Genomic DNA, 23032 nt, shown 5'->3' with positions numbered 1-23032 from the left:
CAATCATTTTGGTTTCTTTATTTTATCTTCTGACAGTGTGTTTCTTGTGTATCTCAGCTGTAGTTTAGGAGAAGCACTGTACCATGTTTCATTCTGATTATAGAAGAAGAAGAAGAAGAAGATTTCCCCAAATTCTCCTTGGGGAAATTGCTTCTCTGCATCCGTGGAAGTGAACACACACACACACACACACACACACACACACACACACACACACTAGTGAGCAATTCTTCGCACACACACTAGGGGCAGTGAACACACACAACCGGAGCAGGGGGCTGTGACCGGCGGTTTGGGGGTTAGGGGCCCTGCTCAAGGGCACTTCATCCATGAATGAATTTTCTTTTACTGCTCCCGGGAATTGTACAAAACTTGTTTCTCATAATTAGATTTTTTTGATGCACCTCATTTCAACTCCAAGATCCTAACTGTACTTTACTCTTTCAAACACTTCCTTCAAAACACCTGGGTGTTTTCTATTAAAACACAAAGGTGGCGCTGCCACAGAGCTGCAGGGTCTCAGTGTCCTGTGGTGTGTTGTCCCTGTATCTGTGTGGGTTTCCCACAGGCCAAACACAGAGGGCAGATAGACTCACTGTTCAAGTGTCTAAATGTGTGAGTGTGTACACTATCTTTATTTCTGGACACAGATTAAATGAACAGCTGGACAGCTCCTACAACGCAGTTTCAGTAACATCTCCTCAGAGGATGAGAGCCAGTAGATCACCAGGGATCCTCAGACAGTCAGCCCAGAGGGTCTGATCTTTATTGTTCACATATCTTAAAAATCCTGTCTGTGACTCAACAAAAACACTCAAAAGCTGTAGGTGAGCGTGGGAAATGTCTTTACTCTATAGGAACTTCACAACCCACCAAACCAAATTCATTTTTCTGTACATGAGCCACAAGCCACAGGATATTTAGAAACTATCACCACCTTTCTCTCTCTCTCTGTCTCTCTGTGTGTGTGTGTGAGTGTGTGTGTGAAGTGTCTGTGGCTATTTGACCTAAATTCTGCATGTCAATTTAATTTATTTCTTATTAATTATTTTTATTTAATCAATTTTAAGATACAATTATCAATATAATTAAAACACTTTACAAACCCCTAGAAGATTAAAAAAAACAATGGAAAATACTTTATAAACTAATTTAGAACATAAAAGAAATAACCCATAGAGATAAATTAATTTAGAAGCCAACAATGAAAAGAAAAACATTGGAAATTAACACAAAAAGAAAAAAAAAAACATAGAAAAGAACTTAAAATTAATAACTCTTTTTTTATGTTTATTTAAAATAAATGTCGAAACAAAGGGAGCTAAATGAAGATATTTACAGTGATCTTTAAAGAGGAAATTCAGGCACTTTTCCTGTCCTAGTTGTTGGTTCGAGGATTGTTGAGAAAACCATGCAACAGAAAGAAAGAGTTCAGCATCAGCTCACTCTGCTCTTCACTCCCACCAAGAAACCCCTGATCATAAGATGCCAGGAACACTAACTCTATTATCAACAGTGTGAGACAATGGAGGCAGTGTCTAACCATGATTTCAGTGCCATAATAAGCTCTGAAGATGAACACAGACGAGGAGATGGAGACGAGAATCTCCAGCAGTGAGAACACCAGCAGAACTCCATTCACACTATCAGACAGCCTCTGAAACATATGATCATTCAGATAAACTCTTATTTTGATATTGATTACGGCTGAGCATCTTGTGGCATGCATGTCTTTACAGCATGATCCTGAAAAAGACGTCATTCAGAAGGCTCCAAAATGTGTTTGTCTTTTAGTGTTCAATGATGTGAAAGCTACTCATGCCATGGACAAAAACACCATGCCATACTCCTCCATACCATGACAGACCTTCAGTCTGGAGGACCTTTCTCTTTTATGGACCAGAAAACAACGACAAAGTTTACAAACGTAATCTGAAACTTTTGCTCAGAATGGTGGCGTCTAGACCTTGTTGACCTTTGTCTTCTGCTGTACACAGTACAGTCAATATTTGTGTTGTAGCATTTATTTAAAGTAGTCTATCACAGTATTTCACAGTTTGTTATGTGTTTGTATCAAATGAAATCACTGTTAATGGTGAATATTTTAATTACAAAGATACACACCTTGGATATTACACACGGACCTTGTATTTCTTGTGGACCTAATCTGAAATGGTGCTCAGAACACATGAGATCAATTTTAGAGGCAGTTGATTGTCCAAATGAGCTCAACAACAGCAGGACTATGGCTAATCCAGAAACCACCATGCTAATCACATTCACTGTGAGAGAGCCTTTCACCTGCAGGAGAGGACACACACACAGAAAACAACAGAATATCTTCTCAGGGTAAAGAGATCAAACACAGGGCAGGGCTGTGTGTTATTTACTAATGTGCTTTTCTATCATTTGCAAAGGCGCGTGTGCACAACTTTAAAATATAGAATAAATCTGAGAAATTTGAATTTGAAATGGCAGTAGACAAGTATCTAATCAAAGACATGAGTCTCACTTGTCTTCACTGGAGAAGAAAGTAACCCTGCAGTTGTCGAGATATTTTTTAGCGTGTGGACCTTTCTCAGAACTGCAGCTGGCACTCTATGTATTTTGTGTTGTTTTGTGGTTGGGTTACACAAGTTTCCCTGCACAGTAAACAGTGGTTCACCAACCGTAATACTCAGAAAAACGTGTCTAAGTGGTCAAAAACCAATGTGTGAAGCGTGTGAGGAGACAGATCTACGGTCTCTCGCTGTACTGATCTAACTGTAATTAGGGACTAGGGTATAAACAGATCTCTGGACATATGCGAATGTCACTAATGTATAAACATTCACCATGGCCTGTGTGTACTTACCACAGTGGGAGGGGCTTTGTTGCCTGTAGCCAGAGACAGAACACCAGAGGTGATATACTGTTAAGAAGAACAAGAAGAAGAAGGTTATATCTGTTGTCATCAGTTTGAAAGAAATTAAGAAATATAAATGAGACTACACAATGTGAACTTACAATAACCGGTGCCCACAAAACCACACCACTTAGGACAGAAATTGTGCTCACGCTTACGGCCAAAACAACACCAAACAAGAAAGTCGTGATCCCGATCATGATCTGGGCGGTCTGTGGAGAACAGGAGCCAAACAGAACTAAGTGTAAAAGTGTTGGGTGTGAATCTGAGAGTGAAGGAGTCCAGACTGTTCTTACCCCCAGGATTTTGGGCTCTTTCAGAAGTTTCTTGACAAGGCCTGGGGTTGAGAGGCTGCCTCCAGTCTGTCCCACCTGGCTCATGATGGTGAAGTTGTGTTTGTGCTTGTGATAGCAACAGGTAGAAGGTTGGTGGCCACCCTGAGCAAGAGCTGCAGGTGGAAAAAAGAAACATCAAAGAATTAATTAATGTTATTTTATGAGATTATACAATTTTCCACAGCCTCCACCGAGCTCCAGGAACTTAAACCTCAGCAGAACCCAAAGGCACTCAGCAGAGGTGGGATATGGGTTTTTTTAAAAACAGCTTCTCTGGTAAAACATGAGGACCAGTTGTGCCAAAATAAAAATAAAATAATCAAAATAAAAATTAAATTACTTTAATTTTTGCATTTACAGGCACTGAAATTCTATGTGTGTAATCTTTTTACTGCTAATTTATACATTTTACACAATTTAGCCACAACTTCCTCCCATAAATCACACTTTTTATGGGTTTCACACTTCACCACATTAGACCTAAGAAGAGACTAAAACCTTATAATGATACAAAAGGGGATGAGAGGACAATCTCTTTCAAGACTATTAGGGTCACTATGATTACCTTGTAATGCCATTGGGGCTATCTACTGCCCCCTCAGTCTTTATGACTTTGGTGATGCATTTATAATGGCGCTAAAAAGCGCTACACAAATCCATTTGATTTGAAATTTGATTCATCTTTAAATATTCTCTAGATTTCAGACACTGCTTCAGGGTTTAGGGTCTTTGCTTTAGAATAAATTATGCTGACATTTAGAAATTCAGATTTCGCTGTCAGATAAATATGTTGTTGGGTTTCATCATTAGCCAGTCCACCTGCCAATGTGTGTTTTTAGACTGTGGGAGGTAACCCACGCAGACACCGGGGAGAACACACCACACTCCTCACAGACAGTCACCCGGAGGAAGCCTACGCAGACACAGGGGGAACACACCACACTCCTCACAGACATTCACCCGAAGGAAACCCACGTGGACACAGGGAGAACACACCACACTCCTCACAGACAGTCACCCGGAGGAAACCCACGCAGACACAGAGAGAACACAGCACACTCCTCACAGACAGTCACCCGGAGGAAACCCACGCGGACACAGGGAGAACACACCATACTACTCACAGACAGTCACCCGGAGGAAACCCACACAGACACAGAGAGAACACACCACACTCCTCACAGACAGTCACCCGGAGGAAACTCACGCAGACACAGGGAGAACACACCACACTCCTCACAGACAGTCACCCGGAGGAAACCCACACAGACACAGGGAGAACACACCACACTCCTCACAGACAGTCACCCGGAGGAAACCCACGCAAACACAGGGAGAACACACCACACTCCTCACAGACAGTCACCCGGAGGAAACCCACGCAGACACAGGCAGAACACACCACACTCCTCACAGACAGTCACCAGGAGGAAACCCACGCAGACACAGGGAGAACACACCACATCCCTCACAGACAGTCACCCGGAGGAAACCCATGCAGACACAGAGAGAACACACCACACTCCTCACAGACAGTCACCTGGAGCGGGACTCGAACCCACAACCTCCAGGACCCTGGAGCTACCTGCTGTGATATGTGCCAGCTGATTTGGATAAAATACAGGCAACATGTACACGCTTATAGGTATAAAAGGCATTTTAAATTGAAAACAAAGCACTTATTAATATTATTGATATTATTATTATTATTATACAAATATTTGATCATTTGTACAGCAGGAAATGTAGTATTTGTTTTTCTCAAATTTGTTAACATTTTATATAAATGAATGTATACATTATTTAAAAGGAAACATTGATATTGACCTAAACATAAATTCTAAATTTTCATTTAGACTAAAATAAAAACTTACAGTGAGGCATGCAGCATGTTAGTGTTTTAGGAGGGTGCCAATAACCTGAGAACTAAACCAAACGTAGGAAAAAGAAAATAAATCTTTACCTGTAAATGAGATGTGTGTGTTTGTCTGATGAAGCTGCTGCAGGTTCTGAAACCTCTGTCTGGTTTGTGTTGGGGCTGTGGCTCAGAGACTTGTATAATTGTGTCTGTGGTTATTCTGAGATCTTCTAATTTTAAGCATCCTGCTCCTGACGGGACTCCTCCCACTGTCTTTAATGTATTTAGCTGTATAATCTTTTTGACTTAAATAATGGCAATATTATAGCAATGAAATAAATCCATGATAATATTACTATAATTAAATTAACCTGAACCGTTCCTGTTTAGATTGGTACTGAAACAACATTAACTTCATTGCAACTCTGTCCAGAGAAATCCATCTTAAGTAATATATGTACTAAATGTAAAGGCCAGAAAAGCATCTGTTGTCCATATGTAAACTAGGGCAGTGTCTGTATAACACAGTAGTCTCACATCATCTCATTAGTCCAGGATTTTAATTGTGTGTTACTTATGGGCTTCAATTTGAAATTAAATTAAAGAGCATATGATGATCTGCTGAAATAAACAGAACACACACTCCTGCTCTGGGGGGCTTTCTCTCCTCATCCAGGGAACTGTCAGCAGCTAAATCTCCATGGTGCTACATTCTCACCTGACGCTAATGTCGAGTCGTTTTTTTTAATAAAAATAAAATAAACTATTCATTCATTCATTCATTGTCTGAACCTTATCCAGTTCAGGGTCGCGGTGGGTCCAGACCCTACCCGGAATCACTGGGCACAAGGCAGGAACACACCCTGCAGGGGGCGCCAGTCCTTCACAGGGCGACACACACTCACACCTGTGGACACTTCTACAACTCAGTGGAGCATCACAATGATTCTGAAGCTGTAATTTAAAAATAAAAATATTACGTAGTGTTCCTTTTAATGTAGAGAATCTTTTTCCCCAGAGAATTACTTCATTTTAAAATCTCCAACTGTACAGTTTACAAAGTAAAATTGGTAAAGAGTAAAAATACAATGAAAACATGGAGTTCAAATGAGGCCCATGGAATCATTCATTCATTATTCATTATCTGTAACCGCTTATCCAATATGGGACAATTAATTATCCAAACACACAGTAAATACACCATCCCAGTGAGTTTTCCTTAGAGTGTCTGGATGGCAAAAAAAAAAGAAAAAAAGAAATTAGATCAAACTGTCTGCCCACTCTTTATTTAAACTAACATGGTTTATTACCATACTACCATACTAGGCATGGTTTATTATTCATTCATTGTTCTTGGTATCACTGGAGGCAGAACACATCTAGGACAGTGTGTCACACATTCATACACTCACACCTGTGGACAATGTCACACACAGTAATGACTGTTTGTGCCACACTGTCAGTTCCATCACTCATCCAAACTCCACATGGGCTACAAGTAAATCTGTAAATCTAGGCACAGAGTAGATTCAGTGTCTTGCGAAAGTATTCGGCCCCTTGAACTTTTCAACCTTTTGCCACATTTCAGGCTTCAAACATGAAGATATAAAGTTTTAATTTTTTGTGAAGAATCAACAAGTGGGACACGATCGTGAAGTGGAATGAAATTCATTGGATGTGTCAAACCTTTTTAGCAAATAAAAAACTGAAAAGTGGGGCGTGTAATGTTATTCGGCACTCACTCCAGAAGTTCGGTGAGGATCTCTGCATGACCCAGTGTTGTCCCAAATGACTGACGATGATAAATAGAGTCCACCTGTGTGTAATCAAATCTCCGTATAAATGCACCTGCTCTGTGAATGTCTCAGGGTTCTGTTCAAAGACCAAGGAACACACCAGGCAGGTCTGAGATACTGTTGTGGAGAAGTTTAAAGCTGGATTCGGATACAAAAAGATTTCTCAAGCTTTAAACATCTCAAGGAGCACTGTGCAAACGTGATCATAGTGAAATGGAAGGAGTATCAGACCACTGCAAATCTACCAAGACCCGGCCGTCCCTCTAAACTTTCATCTCGAACAAGGAGAAGACTGATCAGAGATGCAGCCAAGAGGCCCATGATCACTCTGGATGAACTGCAGAGATCTACAGCTTAGGTGGGGGAGTCTGTCCATGGGACAACAATCAGTCGTACACTGCACAGATCTGGCCTTTATGGAAGAGTGGCAAGAAGACAGCCATTTCTCAAAGATATCCATAAAAGGTCTTGTTTAAAGTTTGCTACAAGCCACCTGGGAGACACACCAGACATGTGGAAGAAGGTGCTCCGTACACGTCATGGAGATCTGCTGCACCTCCCCTGTCTGAACTGCAGGCTCAAGGACACGCGACTGCTACTACATTCTTGGACATTTTTCACGGACTGAACCTGCCCCCCACCCCTTTCTCCCCCTTGAACACGCCTCCTACTGCTTTTGTCTCCGTCACTGATACTATTTGTGTGTATTGCTTGTGCTAAAGGTGGTGTTTTTTTCAAGATCACACACTGCTTCCTTCCTTTTTTTTTCTTTTTTAAAACCACCACTTCCCTGTTATAATCCAGCTGTTTTATTTTTCTATCTGTAAGATGGCGCGGGCACCTGCTGCTGTCGCGTCTGTTGCGCAGACCCTGTTTGAGTGAGTGGACAGACGGAATGTAATTTCACTGTTGTACTTGTATAACTTTATGTGACAATAAATAAATGCAATTCGAAAAGTTCAAGGGGGCTGTGTACTTTTGCAAGGCACTGTGTATATATCAATATATTTGCAGGGCTTTAAAACTGATTGTAGTCCTCAAAGAGAAGATGCAATTTGTATTTAACTGTTGTGTTATCATAAGGACAGAGCAGTTTCCCAGAGCCAAAATATTTGATGTATGTTCTTGCTACTAACCTTCAGCAGATGGCGCTGTAGCACGGTGTATGTAGTCAGTGCAGCTGTTTTGAAGGAGCCACATTTGTCTGTAACCAGTAAAAACAAAATTAACTAACAATCTCAGACATAAATTTTATCCTGATACAAAGTTAACAACAACACAGTATAAATATATTCACCTAAAGTTGTGTTTGTGTTTTCTACACCCCCTTATTAACTCATTCATTTATTCATTCATCTTCTGTAAATGCTTCATTCTGATCAGGTTCGCTCACGCACTCACCCAGTCACTCGCGCACACACACACCTGTGGAAGGTTTCACACATTCACCAGAGGAGGCCTCAGACCCTCTGTAACTGCATGGGTTTCCGCCGGGTGACTGTCTGTGAGGAGTGTGGTGTGTTCTCCCTGTGTTTGCGTGGGCTTCCTCCGGGTGACTGTCTGTGAGGAGTGTAGTGTGTTCTCCCTGTGTCTGCGTGGGTTTCCTCCGGGTGACTGTCTGTGAGGAGTGTGGTGTGTTCTCTGTGTCTGCGTGGGTTTCCGCCGGGTGACTGTCTGTGAGGAGTGTGGTGTGTTCTCCCTGTGTCCGCGTGGGTTTCCTCCGGGTGACTGTCTGTGAGGAGTGTGGTGTGTTCTCCCTGTGTTTGCGTGGGCTTCCTCCGGGTGACTGTCTGTGAGGAGTGTGGTGTGTTCTCTCTGTGTCTGTGTGGGTTTCCTCCGGGTGACTGTCTGTGAGGAGTGTGGTGTGTTCTCCCTGTGTTTGCGTGGGCTTCCTCCGGGTGACTGTCTATGAGGAGTGTGGTGTGTTCTCCCTGTGTCTGCGTGGGTTTCCTCCGGGTGACTGTCTGTGAGGAATGTGGTGCGTTCTCCCTGTGTCTGTGTGGGTTTCCTCCGGGTGACTGTCTGTGAGGAGTGTGGTGCGTTCTCTCTGTGTCTGCGTGGGTTTCCTCCGGGTGACTGTCTGTGAGGAGTGTGGTGTGTTCTCCCTGCGTCTGCGTGGGTTTCCTCCGGGTGACTGTCTGTGAGGAGTGTGGTGTGTTCTCCCTCTGTCTGCGTGGGTTTCCTCCGGGTGACTGTCTGTGAGGAGTGTGGTGTGTTCTCCCTGTGTCTGTGTGGGTTTCCTCCGGGTGACTGTCTATGAGGAGTGTGGTGTGTTCTCCCTGTGTCTGTGTGGGTTTCCTCTGGGTGACTGTCTATGAGGAGTGTGGTGTGTTCTCCCTGTGTCTGCGTGGGTTTCCTCCGGGTGACTGTCTGTGAGGAGTGTGGTGTGTTCTCCCTGTGTCTGCGTGGGTTTCCTCCGGGTGACTTTCTGTGAGGAGTGTGGTGTGTTCTCTCTGTGTCTGTGTGGGTTTCCTCCAGGTGACTTTCTGTGAGGAGTGTGGTGTGTTCTCCCTGTGTCTGTGTGGGTTTCCTCCGGGTGACTTCTATTTCAGTATGATCGAAAGCTTGCAGAGTGCCTCTTGGTATGTTTAAAGCTTGGGAAATCTTTTTGTATCCAAATCCGGCTTTAAACTTCTCCACAACAGTATCTCGGAACTGCCTGGTGTGTTCCTTGGTCATCATGATGCTCTCTGTTCTTTGAACAGAACCCTGAGACATTCACAGAGCAGGTCATTTATACTGAGACTTGATCACACACAGGTGGATTCTATTTATCATCATCATTCATTTGGGACAACGCTGGATCATTCAGAGATCCTCACTGAACTTCTAGAGTGAGTGCTGCACTGAAAGTAAAGGGGCCGAATAACATTACACACCCCACTTTAAAGTTTTTTATTTGTTAAAAAGGTTTGACACATCCAATAAATTTCATTCCACTTCACGATCGTGTCCCACTTGTTGTTGATTCTTCACAAAAAGTTAAAATTTTATATCTTTATGTTTGAAGACTGAAATGTGGCAAAAGTTTGAAAAGTTCAAGGGGCCGAATACTTTCACAAGGCACTGGATCTACTCTGTGCCTAGATTTACAGATTTACTTGTAGCCCATGTTGAGTTTGGATGAGTGATGGAACTGACAGCGTGGCACAAACAGTCATTACAGTGTGTGACATTGTCCACAGGTGTGAGTGTATGAATGTGTGACACACTGTCCTAGATGTGTTCTGCCTCCAGTGATACCAAGAACAATGAATGAATAATAAACCATGCCTATGAACACGGTAAGTACATGCTCTACCCCTGTGGGCCCCTCTGTGATGTTGATATAAATAATGAGTGAGCAGTCAGTTTGATCTAATTTCTTTTTTTTGCCATCCAGACACTCTAAGGAAAACTCACTGGGACGTTGTATTTACTGTGTGTTTGGGAAATTAATTAATATTTCAATGAGAATTTAGATTTTTAAACTGTACTGATTCCATGGGCTTCATTTGAACTCCATGTTTTCATTGTATTTTAACTCTTTACCAATTTTACTTTGTAAACTGTACAGTTGGAGATTTTAAAATGAAGTAATTCTTTGGGGGAAAAGATTCTCTACATTAAAAGGAACACTACGAAATATTTTTATTTTTAAATTACAGCTTCAGAATCATTGTGATGCTCCACTGAGTTGTAGCAGTGAGACTAGAGCATCATTTGTTGATTTTCCAGGCTCAGCACTGCAGAAACTGCACTATGTAACCTTTGGACTAGGGTGGGAAACCTACCCTTCCCTTCTTCTCCCCAGTACAGTGCTGTAAAAACGCATTCCACTAGGGGGAGCCCCAAGCCCCAGGAGCAAAAAACCTACCTAGTGTTCCTTCAACCACACTGTGGGCATGAAAACTCACACACACACACACTAGTGCACTAGGGGCTGTGAACCCATCCCCACACCCATCCCTGGGCAGCCATCCCCGCGCCCAGTGAGCCTTTGTGGGTTCGGTTCTTTGCTCAGCCACTCCTCTGCTGTGGATGTTGAGGGAGGAGAAAGCACAGTTCCTTCACTCCCCTTTCCGGCATTTTTTTCCTGAAAGTCCTGAGATCAGGACTGAATCAGCAACCTTCCAGTCTCTAATTTTAAAGCAAGGGTTAATGTTAGGGTTATTAACTTTGAGATTACATTTAGACACTTTGTACCTTTAATTAACAACATCTTACTTGTAGACTGCCTTTATTTCTGAAAATCTGATTGAATGAAGCTCATAAAACTTCATTTCAGTACCATCTCTCCAGCAGGGCCCACATCGGTATAAATGGAGTTCGGGTTCAGAGGCTGAATGAATTAAATCCTGCATTTACTTTCCATTTACTGCAATGTTTTCTACAGGTTCTGTCGAAGAAAAAACAATAATAATAATAATAAAAAATAAAAATAATAATAAAAAGGGAAGCAAATACACAGCAATTAAAAATGTAATGGTAAATATAAAAAACTGTAAAACTCAGAACCAGTGATCAGAGAGCACAAAAACTATTCAGAGTTCCATGCAAAGATGTTAACAAACCACCTAAATGTTAGAAAGAAGACCAAACAAAATGACTTCTCAACCTACATCTGAGCAGAAACGTGATGCAATAATGTAAGAGTATTATCTACGTTTAATTTAGAAGCATGTAGAATTTAAAATTACAGATCAATGTAAATGCTATCAAAGATATACGAAGGAGTAAACAGTGATAATCCAGAAATTCAGATGTACTCCTTGTCCACGTTGTCAGTTTACGGACAAATCCTGCAACAGAAAGAAAGAGGTTTTAGTTTCATTTCATCACTCTCTGCCCTTCACGACCATCAAGGAAACTGTAAAACAGATCCAATTATTGATACTGTGAGAAAATGCAGACAGAGTCTAACCGTGATGTCAGAGCAGCAGGACACGCTGCAGGCAAATGCAGAGGAGCAGATAGAAATGATAAATTCCAGCAGCGCAAGCACCAGTAGACCTCCATTCATACCACCAGACAGACTCTGAAACACGTGATAATTCAGAGAAGTCCATGTTTTGATATGGATTAAGACTGAGCATCAGGCTGTATACATGTTTCTGGCTTGAACCTCTCTTGCTGAAATAAGCAGGTATGCTTCTTTAAAAGACATCATTTAAAAGTCTTCAAAATATGCTTATATCCTTTAAGCAATTTTTATATATGAACTCCAGAAAAAGTTCAGAGAATCATGTCCAGATAATTTCCAGAGTTGTCCTTTCACACAGGTAGCATATAGCTGTGACAGAGCACCGGAGGAAACTCACACAGACACAGGGAGAACACACCAAACTCCTCACAGAGGGTCACCTGGAGCGGGACTAGAACCCACAACCTCCAGGTCCCTGTAGCTGTGTGACTGCAACACTACCTGCTATTGTTAATATATCTCTTCTGCTTGGCATAGCACTGTCTTCAATTGCATTAGCCGTAGCCAACATTGCATAAAGTTTATCAAATTATTCCTAAGACGATGTGACCAAATCTATTACGTAAGTAAACGGGTTAGGGATGCAGTGCTGTCTGAGGGCTAGAAGGTCCCAAATGCTCATTCGGCACTTAAGCTATTAGATAATTCACTGCTCATAAAGTACCAACATTTACAAATCACTGCTTGGTGTTTTTATTTGCATATTTGCATTTGCATTATTTCACCATTTTTTTAAAATTACTTTTTATATTGTAGTATATACTAGAGAAACACGCACCTCAACAGTTGCACACTCTCTTTCATATCTGTCGTATCTGTCATATCTGTTATATGCATAACAGCTGTAAAAAAAATGAAATCCAAATAGGCTAATAGACAGGACGGTGATGGCTATTCCAGCAGCCACAGAGCTGAACACATTCATTGTCAGAGAGGCTTTCACCTAAAGAGAGGACACAGAAAACAAAAGCAAAACTTTACAGCAGATGTTTTGAGCACTGTAGGATCAGAGCCATGTGCTTCAAACACTAATATGCTTCTCTTCTAATGAACGTATTTAATGTATGACTTTCATTGGATTTGTGGTACCTTTTACCTGGAATGAATGTGAATATGCACCTTTTACAGTCACAGCAGACAAGTGGCTACATATATATATATAAATGCATGTTTGTGTGGTTTCGCAGCGGTTTTTGCACACATCAGTGGCACTCATAGATTGCCTGTGGTTCACAAACACCATTATCTGGAAAAAAGTGCAGCTCTGTGGTCCGAAACCAATTTTGAGTGACGGGTTGGAGGATGGAAACAAAACAACTGCATCAACTGGTGATATGCAATCTTTCACTGTACTGGGTTAACTCTAACTTGTATTCTTAATAAAGTGGCCATCTGTAAAATCTCACTAATTAGAAACACCATGGGCTGTGTTCACTTACCACACAGGGATGGGCTTTGTTTCCTACAGCAATGGACAGAGCTCCAGAGATGATATACTGTTATAACAGAGAAAAAGAATAAGGTAATTTCTATTTTATACTTGAAACAATTGAAGGACTATTAAGGCTATTCAATATAAACTTACAAATATTGGTCCCCACAAATTCACACCACTGACGACAGAAACAGTTAACACGTTCACAGTCGTCCCAATGCCAAACAATAAAGTCGTGATCCCGATCATGATCTGGACGGTCTGTGGAGAACAGGATCCAAACAGAGCTAAGTGTTAAACTGCACAGTGTGAATCTGAAAGAAAATGAGACCAGAGCTTTCTTACCCCCAGGGCTTTGGGCTCTCCTTTCAGAAGCCTCTGGAAAGGGCCTGGGGTTGATATGTTGCTCCCAGTCTTCCCTGGTGGACCAGGGACCACCTGGGTCACGATGGTGAAGCCGTTTTTTGTGTTAGAGACAGGTACAAAGCTGGAGGCCATTCTCAACACAAGCTGCTGGAAAAAAAAACATGAAAGAAGCTCATGTCAATGTATGAGATATTCCAGTTTTTGACACAGAAGAACTCCTGAATCTCAAAACCCAGCAGAACCCAAACTCACAATCCTGAGAGAGAAGCACCTCGGCCGAGGTGGGATATGAACCACCTCTTTAATTTGATCAGCACTGGAAACCAATGCTCTACCAACTGGAAAAAATGGTTCACAACTTCTGGTGAGTGGAAGTTGCTCACTTGAAACTGTGTGTTCTGTTTCTGCCGAGTGTGAGGCATTCCCTCGCTTAAGGGCAAGGCCACCCTGTGTCATAGGCTTCGAGTTTCCCAGCTTTTGAGTTTCAAAGTTTCCGATCAGTGCAAACAGACCAGTGCTACCCCATGGGACTTACTCTCTTATAAACTACGCTTTACTGGACAATTAGTGAAGTGTAGTCACATCAACACGCACTCTTTAAGTATGGATTAAATCAGCACTTCAGAAAAAAGTGATATTGAAAGTTCAGAATTCTTTACCAGAATTTACCAGAATTGTAAAACTGTGAAGCTGCTTTCTGACAACATCATTTGTAAAAAGTGCTGTACAAATAAATTTAATTTAATTTGATTTAAGTGAATAATAATTAATGTACTTATTTATTTATTCATTTTACCCTGAGACTGATGGCTTTTTTTCATTTCCATTTTCTCTGGCACATGTGCATTAAGCAAAATCTTCCTTAAACCTTTGATACACAAAACATTTTAGGTATAAACATAAATACACATGCCCTGTGAAACATAAATACACATGCCCTGTGAAGGACTGGCGTCCCCTCCAGGGTGTATTCCCGCCTTGCGCCCAATGATTCCAGGTAGGCTCTGGACCACCCGCGACCCTAAATTGGATAAGCGGTTACAGATAATGGATGGATGGATGGATAAATACACATTCAGCTGATGAAAGAAATCAATTTCGTCAACAATCAAATTTCCATAGCAGTTTGGTTTTCCGAAAGTTTAACACTGGATCCTACAATAGCATATGATCCGTTCCTCACATTTACCAAAGTAGAGAAGCATCAAAACATTTTCAAACTTAAATTTTTAATTCAGTCATTCATTCATTATCTGTAACCGCTTATCCAGTTCAGGGTCGCAGCAACTTAAATTTTTGTTAAAGGTAACTTCAAAGTGAAATATGTGTGTTTATTTTAATGGATTGGACATTTTTTATGATTTTAATCAACATTTTTTGCTGTACATATGTTGCTATTTTCCAATGCATCATAATTCATTCATTCATTGTCTGTAATCACACACTCACACTATCACTCACACCGATGGAGACTTTAGAGTTGCCAGTCGACCTAGCAATGAGTTCTTAGACCATGGGAGGAAACCCACATGGACATGGAGAGAACACACCAAACACCAGGACCCTGGAGCTGTGTTCAGTGGGTCATTTTTATTTATTTTTTTGTTAAAAACACTACTTTTCAGTGTGAGTTTCACAGTTGCATGTACGTCTATTTTAAAGCAAGCTAATATTCTTGTTATATTTTCACACAAGATCAAACACATTTACATAAACAAAAGTATCAGCACGTTTGTTTTTAGTATAATTTCACTTTAAAACCAAATCAAACATAGATTAAAAGGAACCTTTACCTGTAAATGAGATCTAAGCTGCTCTAGGTTTGAGTTCTTCAGAAGAAGGTGCTGCAGGTTCTGAAACTCCTGGCTGGTTTGTGTTGGGGTCTGTGGCTCTTTGACCTAAAAAACTGTGCATGCGTTTATGGTTGCATTTGGGTTTTTTGTCTTTCATTTACTTTGACGTGTCCTGCTCCTGATTCAACTCCTCCCTCTGACTGCATTGTATTTAGTTGCATATATGGCATTAACAATTATTTTTTTCATGATGAATATGTGTTCAATATTTGTCTAGATAAATCAGGGAATATGGAACCCATCAACTGAGAAACATGACAGATCACAGATGTTTCATTAACCCATTTAAAGCCAAAGGTATCAAATATGAAACATGCTTTTGGAGGTCTCAAGACCTAGCAACTCCAGGTGTGTAGCAACTCCAGGTGTGATCTGAGTGATGTTACTTGAAGTAAAACTAAGCATTTTTGTTCCATTTAATAGCTGTAGTGTATTGTATCTGTCAAATACTCAATTATAATAAATATTCAGAAAATACAAACTGTTTTTTACAGCAGCAAAACACATTTGGACAATTTCACAAAGTATTTTTATGAAACAAAAATGTATTTGTAGTTTTCCAAAAGCCTTTGTGTGTAAATGTGTCACTTTTGTCAACAAAGACTTTGTGAGACAGACTCAGAGGAAGATGATGATGATACAGAGGACTGTGGGAGGTCTGTATAATGACCACACACCCAATGCCAAGGTTCAGACAGTAACAGAAACAACTGCAGTTTCTCTAAATGTGGAAACAGGGCTGTGCAGATCAACAATAAAGAGCCTTTATGGTTTTGGTGTATTTATTGCCACCAGTAGATAAAATGTAACAAGGTCAGAGAGAAGAACAGAGTGCTCAAGGGTGAAGGACCTCTGGAGCAGTGTTTCTCATCGGTTCAATGTTACGTTTCAAGAAATGTTCTGAAGAACAGAGAAACATTTGATATCGATTGTTTAATTGACATGAATCAAAATTATGAAAACATTGTAAAGAACTCTAAAGAACAGTTTTAACTGATGCAGTGAACTAAATGAGTGACAAATTAAAGAAAAAAAATTATTAGTAAATGCTTAAATATGATGCATTCACAATTGTTTGTCAAAGTTCCACATAAAATGTGATAAAAAAAACAAAACTGTTTAATTGTATTATTATTTCATGTGTCAGGCTTTGAAGGGTTAAGTTGCCAGGAGAATATATTCCTGTTAAATAAACAAGATGATATGAAGGTTTGAAGTATACAGATGTTGTTCCTGACTCCTTGGTTCCTCATAAATCAAATTACAATGAAATCAGTAACTTTAATTGTTATTTCAACTATATATGAGTACACAGTTAAACAATATGACATTCTTGGTATGTTTTAGGTACTGAGAAAAAGCCTCAATATATTTTAAAATTGTTTTCCTAGTGTTTGTTACCGCTATGTCCCACACCTGTGAGCTATTGTTAATGATGGGTCTGAACTCCCAGGTGTTGCCTATCCCTGGTTCATTTCTAAGCCCTTTTCCTTTGTCTGTGTGTTGTTGGTCATCGTCATTGTGCATACCTTTGCTCTTTGTGTAGTCTACAGTTATGTTTTCTGACCTTGAATAGTCAGTGTTCACTTTTCTGTTAAATAAATGTGAAGTCACACTTATGCATTTACATCTGCCTCATTGTTCGTCAATATGTATCAACTCAGTTTGGAGTGATTGAATTGTTTTATTGCTTTAGTAATCAGAAAATATTCACGCAAATGGTACTGAAAAAAACACATTCTATATAATGTGAATATTTTTATATCCTGAGTGTTAGAAATTCAGCAAAAATAATGTTTGGACTTTACAACAATAAAAGTAGAGTTAAATAAAATATAAGTAGAAGAAATATGTAGAAGAATATGTAGAAGAAATAAAAATAAAATTATTAGAAATGTAGAAACAAAGCAAGATAAATGTTAAAATTTTAACTGTAATAATTTAACAGGAAATTCAGATGTTCTCCTCATCCTCGTTGGTAGTTTCAGGATTGAAGTGAAAAACCTGTAACAAGAAAAGAGTTGTAACTCAGCTCAGTAAACACCAGGAACATAAACGTTATTATCACCAATGTGAGGCACTGTGAGGCAGGGTCTAACCACGGTGTCAGTGGAGCAGGTTGGTCTGCAGATGAACAATGATGAGCAGACAGAGATGATAATCTCCAGCACTGAGAACACCAGCAGAACTCCACTGATACTTCGAGACAGATCCCAGAACGGACCCTGGTCAAAACACAAGTTAGACAAATCGGCTTCTCCTTCATTCTGCCTTGTGTTAGCACCAACCCACAGGAGGAATATACTTTCATACTGTGTTCACTCCACCACAAGCAATGTGTTATCCATAGCAGTGCACCAAATAATGTCTCAGAGATTCTGTATTATAACAAACGTGTCCATCAGAGCATCCTGGATCAATCCTGCATTTACTCAGGTGGGTTGCTTATTTGTGCCTGAGAAAATTGTACTAGAAGGGAAATTAGTTTGATTCTTCCTTTACTCTGAGTTGTACTTTACAGAAAAGAACTGTGGAATATTCATATAATTATTGTTTATTACATTAAGCCACTTCAAAGTACCTGGTAGGTGCTGTAATTTAAAGCTATGTTCATATCAAGGGACAGCAGGAGGACAGCGATTCCTGAAACCACAGCACTGATCACATTCATCACCAGAGAATATCTAATCTACACAAGAACAGACAAACACAAATCAACAAAACACATAAACGTTTCTGTTATATATATATATATATAAAACATCAACTTATTATATATTTAAATTGGTTATATACCAGATATGGATGTGGTTGATTTGCCATTACAACTGAAAGAGCCCCAGAGCTGATGTACTGTCAAAAACACAGAAGGCTTGAGTGTTGCTTGTTTGGTTTAAACCCAGACTTAAACACAAAAAAAATCACTAAAATGATTTTTAACCCTTTGCACGCGAGATGGCTGCTTGTTACTATGTTATTAAGATGTTGTTAAACTACCCTGTTTTCCAGGGTAATTTTATTTTAAATATTAAACATAATAATTTACACAGAAATTTGGCCTAATATCATATTGATAACTTAAAATGAATTAATTTGCTGTTGCTGTGATTTTAAGCATTAGCTGTGGTGCATTAACATTTTTTAATGCGCCACATTAAAATGAGCTGTCTAGAAAACATTACAAAATTGAATTTTCTCACTAGTGTGAAATAGCAAGTGCCATGGGCAGATCCAGCTTGTCTTACAAGTAGTCTTTAAGAGTAGTTGCAGAGTGAAATTTTAAGGCTGAATCTGTTATCTAGGTTACAATTTATCACTTTGTGTAGCTGCGTTCACATGGAAAATGAAACAAAAAAGAAACAAAAAGTTTTGCATTGGAATTATCTAGGGAAAATAAGTATCTCTTTATTCAGGCAGCAATAATCATTTAGCAACAATTAAGCCAAAACATTATAAAATAAACCAATACAATAATATATAAAACTGGGAAATCATGAATTCATAATTGTAATATTTAATAATGCAGTAATACAAAGCCAGCTCAATGCTTATGTCTCATCAGTTAAAACTCATTAAGGGCTTCATGATGGCAGTGTAATATAATAGTGTTGAAGTGTTATAGTTTTGTTAAGAATTTAACACTAAAGTGAACATACGATCATTGACCCCCAGCGATGCACTTGACTGTAGCCAGAGACGCTTTGAAAGTAAGTTGTTGACACGATGCCAAACAAATAGGTCAGGGTCCCAATCATGATCTGCACGGTCTGTGGAAAGAAAGGGAAGAACATCAGTTTTCCCCACAACAGCAGGGATATTTAGTTCAAATAGAGTGAGTTCCAGTTTCTAAAAAATCCACCCAGACAAGTTCCAGACTTTATCATCTGATTCTACTGCAACAGTTAAAGTGGAACTGGAAGTTTCAAACAAAAGGCGAAAAAATTCTGAAAGTGAATGAAGTACTAAATTTAACTAAAATCCAACAGCTCCTCTGATATCACTGCAGACTGGTGCAGAGCTGCTACAGAGTGCTGCTAATCTCCTGGGAATTAAGTGCTGCTGTTTTTTATTCGTGTTCTGATGACACCTCAGTATCTTGAAGGGTCCTCTTGTTTCGTAGGAGGAGACTTTAAACACTACACCCTGTTACTCAGTTCAAAAGGGTAAATAACATTGATGTCAGAACTATATTAACCTAGATATTCCCGGTTACTGTGCAGTTATCTTCTCTATACAGAATTGTTTTAAGCCCCAACTTATAATATAGCAATATATTTACTACACAGAAAGAACACTGAAACGTTTGAATGTACATTTTTTTATATCATAGGTTTGCATGAAATTAAGTTTTTTTTTTAATCTAGATAAAAATTGAGAACGTGTAAATATTAATACATGGAGATGATTTAATTTCAAACAACATTTTGATGTAAAAAAAATAAAAGAGTAATTTCAAAGCATGATTTTTTTGTTTAGTCTACTGCAGCTGTGACTAAATGCAAGTCATCCGAAAGTTATCTTTACACTTATAAATTATATAATTTATTGCATAGTGAAATAAAAAAAAAATACATTCAGAGATATAATTTGAGTAACATTTATTCATTATCTGTAACTGCTTATCCAGTTCAGGATCGCGGTGGGTCCAGAGCCTACCTTGAATTGGGCGCAAGGCAGGAATACACCCTGGAGCAGGCTCCAGTTCTTCACAGGGAAACATACACACCTACAGACACTTTTTTGAGTCGCCACCTTCTAACGTGTGTTTTTTTGGACATTGGGACGAAACCGGAGCACCCGGAAGAAACCCACACAAACACAGGAAGAACACACCAGCTCCTCACAGAGAGTCACCCGGAGCGGTGTGACTGCGACACTACCTGCTACGCCATCATGCCGCCCTGAGAAACATTTACTCATTCTCAAATTACATATCTTAATGTAGATGATTTAATTTTGGGTTTGGACTGTTTAATTTTCCACAGTGTACCAATGAGAAGCTGGGTTTATAACCCACCCTCTTACCCCCAAAACTTTTGACTCTCTCAGAAAACCATATTCAGTTCCCAGCTCAAATTCCTCAGGACTTTTTCCAGATGGAGGTGTGAATGGTGGGACCACATGGGTCAGGATGGTGAAGCCATTTTCAGAGACATTAGCAGGTACTTCACTGGTGGTCATCTTTAACTCAAACTTCTGAGCTGCAGAAGATGAAGGACAGAGGACAAAACAATAATGTTCTCTCAACATCTACAGCACTTCAGTTTTAAAGTCAAACTGACACCAGAGTTAACAACAGCAGCCAGAGAGATTACATTATTGTTTCAGTCAGTTTAAGATGGGTCAAAAAAAAGCTTCTAAACAGTGCCCTACAGAAGAATTGTCATTAATAAATCAACCAAAAATCGTATATTTATATTCTAGTTATAAATAACAACATCAACAATTATAATACAAGTAACAATAGTAACAATAACATGCATAACAACCAATAATAATAATAAAAAATATTATTATAATTTAACAAATAATAATTTGAAAAGCCACGGTGTATGAGAGGTGCTAAATAAATAAATAAACAAATGTGTCTTGTAACATCAGTTATGTGGAAAAAAAAGATGACATGGTAAAAACTACTTTAGTAGAAACATTATTAGTGGTAATAACAATCATGCTTATTTTCATATATTTTATATATTTTATTAAGTTGCAAGGCAAAACACAGCAAGATTATTCATTTAGCACCTCTTTTACACTATAGTGTTTTAAAAATAAGAAAATACAAATTAATATTATTATCTTTTAAAAATATATATTATTATTTACTGAAATATGTTGTACTCAGTGTTATTCAAAATTTACATTTTGTTTTGTTAAATCACTACAGAGATAAAATAAGAAGTAACAGATTTTTCTAGAACGTGACCATGTAATGAGGCCTGTACAAAACAAAAGGGATGTTCAGTATTTCTTTTAAATTTCCCAATTAGTTAAAAAAAACAATGTGTAAAAAAATGTATAAAATGAGGCATGGAAATATTATATATTATATATAAAATATATTAAATATAAATATTATATATATATATATATATATATATATATATATATATAACACAAAGTTACTGTGTTTCTAATTAAAGTAATGTGAGTTTTATCCACATGATTATAAACTTTATTGATATCAAAATGTATTAGAATTTTCAATAGGCAAAAGAAAAAATATCAGAAATCTGTGAGAGGAAAGAAGTCTGTACCTTAGCTGTAGAGGCTGAATGACTCTGTGCTGTTGGTTTCTCTACAGGAAGCTACTTGAGCTTCTGAAACTGTTGGAGGGTTAGTGTTGGGGGTTGTGATTATCTGACCTAATACTGCACTTCTACAGTCTCTTTGTCTTTCATATTTGTTTTCTTACTTTCTTTTCTTTGTCCTTATTTTTTATGCTAGAAGAAATAGAGCAGTTTATCTTTACACTATTTTTTTCTTAGCGGACAAAATATCGCGACATGAAAGATTTTGGACTTGGACAAATGTGGGCTTGAACAAATGTGTTAGATGTAACAGTGGTCAGTGGCCACACACAATAATGTCACACACTGCCCAGGTTATTATCTCACACTGCTCAGGTTATTGTGTTGCGTGGCCATTTTTCCTTGTTTTCTGTAGTTCCAAACTAATGTGCTTAATCATGACACTAATGTCAAGGTACATGAATTAAGTGGCATATGTATTGTGTTAACCTCACTAAACTTCACCAAATAAGTAAATGTGTTATCTATGTCTTAATGACAATGATAATGGTTTAGCTACACCATGTACAAGCCTGCTTCTGGAGTTATCCTTGCCTGATTGAGGACACCAGTGTATTTTGTATTGACACTGAATTGCATTACAAACTATTATTATTTTCCTTTGCCAAGAATAGAAGAGTGCAGAGCTTTGGGACTGTAACTAATCTAGACTTATTGAAGGGATAGTGGCAAGTTCCTTTAACTCTTTTTTCCTGATGAAATTTCAACTTTTGTTACTCCAGATCACCTTTCTTCAATATTCATTAATGCCATTTGGGTTATGAAATGCACCTGTTACATTCTAAAGGTAATGTCAAAAATTGGCAAGTATATCCTCTTGAAGCCAAAATTCAGGCATTATTGAACATTATATCAGAAGCCTCCCAAGCATTTATGGTTATTATTATGTGATTTGTAAAATTACTGCTAGTGTTACTGATCATTTGACAAATTAATTAAACAGGATAAGACATTGATTTGTCACTGTAGCACTCCTGTCCTAATAGCTTCTGACTTGAGCATTGCATTGGGAGCTGGTGCTGTACTTCTGCAAACATACCAAGAAGATTGTTGATACACTTAAAAGAAATTCAGCAAATATCAGGTCTCCCACAGTATAATCATAAAAGAAGCCTTAGCTTTGTCCTCCCCTTTTTCTTTCATTTATTGAAAACAGATTAATGTTATTGATTTTGTTTTGTTAAGGAGAATAAAAGTTAACATGTTTGTT

General features: G+C 38.9%; 3 protein-coding genes across 3 annotated transcripts in view; all 3 read right to left on the bottom strand.

Moving 5' to 3' along the window:
- LOC136691526 (uncharacterized) overlaps positions 1-23032 on the bottom strand; it is an 80754-nt gene that overhangs the window by 38876 nt on the left and 18846 nt on the right. The window contains exon 11 of the mRNA XM_066664085.1: positions 11471-11482. Coding sequence (XP_066520182.1) covers positions 11471-11482 — 12 coding nt within the window. The remainder of the gene's footprint in view (positions 1-11470; positions 11483-23032) is intronic.
- LOC136692923 (membrane-spanning 4-domains subfamily A member 6C-like) lies at positions 1253-5301 on the bottom strand. Its single transcript, XM_066666651.1, has 6 exons — positions 5204-5301; positions 3202-3353; positions 3007-3117; positions 2855-2911; positions 2125-2301; positions 1253-1657 (listed from the first exon to the last, which is right to left on the bottom strand). Exons 2-6 carry the CDS (start codon positions 3283-3285, stop codon positions 1379-1381), a joined length of 708 nt encoding a protein of 235 aa, XP_066522748.1. The 5' UTR covers positions 3286-3353; positions 5204-5301; the 3' UTR covers positions 1253-1378.
- LOC136690808 (membrane-spanning 4-domains subfamily A member 4A-like) lies at positions 11658-15496 on the bottom strand. Its single transcript, XM_066662832.1, has 7 exons — positions 15452-15496; positions 13638-13805; positions 13443-13553; positions 13297-13353; positions 12636-12800; positions 11798-11911; positions 11658-11675 (listed from the first exon to the last, which is right to left on the bottom strand). The coding sequence occupies exons 2-7, from the start codon at positions 13788-13790 to the stop codon at positions 11658-11660; spliced, it is 618 nt and encodes a 205-aa protein (XP_066518929.1). The 5' UTR covers positions 13791-13805; positions 15452-15496.

This window comes from Hoplias malabaricus, chromosome 3 (assembly GCF_029633855.1).
Source record: "Hoplias malabaricus isolate fHopMal1 chromosome 3, fHopMal1.hap1, whole genome shotgun sequence".
Lineage (NCBI taxonomy): Eukaryota > Metazoa > Chordata > Actinopteri > Characiformes > Erythrinidae > Hoplias > Hoplias malabaricus.
Note: the sequence above shows the minus strand (reverse complement) of the source record. Positions and strands in the feature narration are given on the sequence as shown.

Bases quoted from the DNA above. Each gene is read 5' to 3' on its own strand.
- LOC136692923 (XM_066666651.1), bottom strand. From the start codon at position 3,285: ATGAGCCAGGTGGGACAGACTGGAGGCAGCCTCTCAACCCCAGGCCTT. The intron at 3,118-3,201 runs GTAAGAACAGTC...TGTTCTCCACAG, and splicing joins AAGAGCCCAAAATCCTGGGG to ACCGCCCAGATCATGATCGG. The intron at 2,302-2,854 runs GTAAGTACACAC...CCTCTCCTGCAG, and splicing joins ACAAAGCCCCTCCCACTGTG to GTGAAAGGCTCTCTCACAGT.
- LOC136690808 (XM_066662832.1), bottom strand. From the start codon at position 13,790: ATGGCCTCCAGCTTTGTACCTGTCTCTAACACAAAAAACGGCTTCACC. The intron at 13,354-13,442 runs GTAAGTTTATAT...CTGTTATAACAG, and splicing joins ATTTGTGGGGACCAATATTT to TATATCATCTCTGGAGCTCT. The intron at 12,801-13,296 runs GTAAGTGAACAC...TCCTCTCTTTAG, and splicing joins ACAAAGCCCATCCCTGTGTG to GTGAAAGCCTCTCTGACAAT.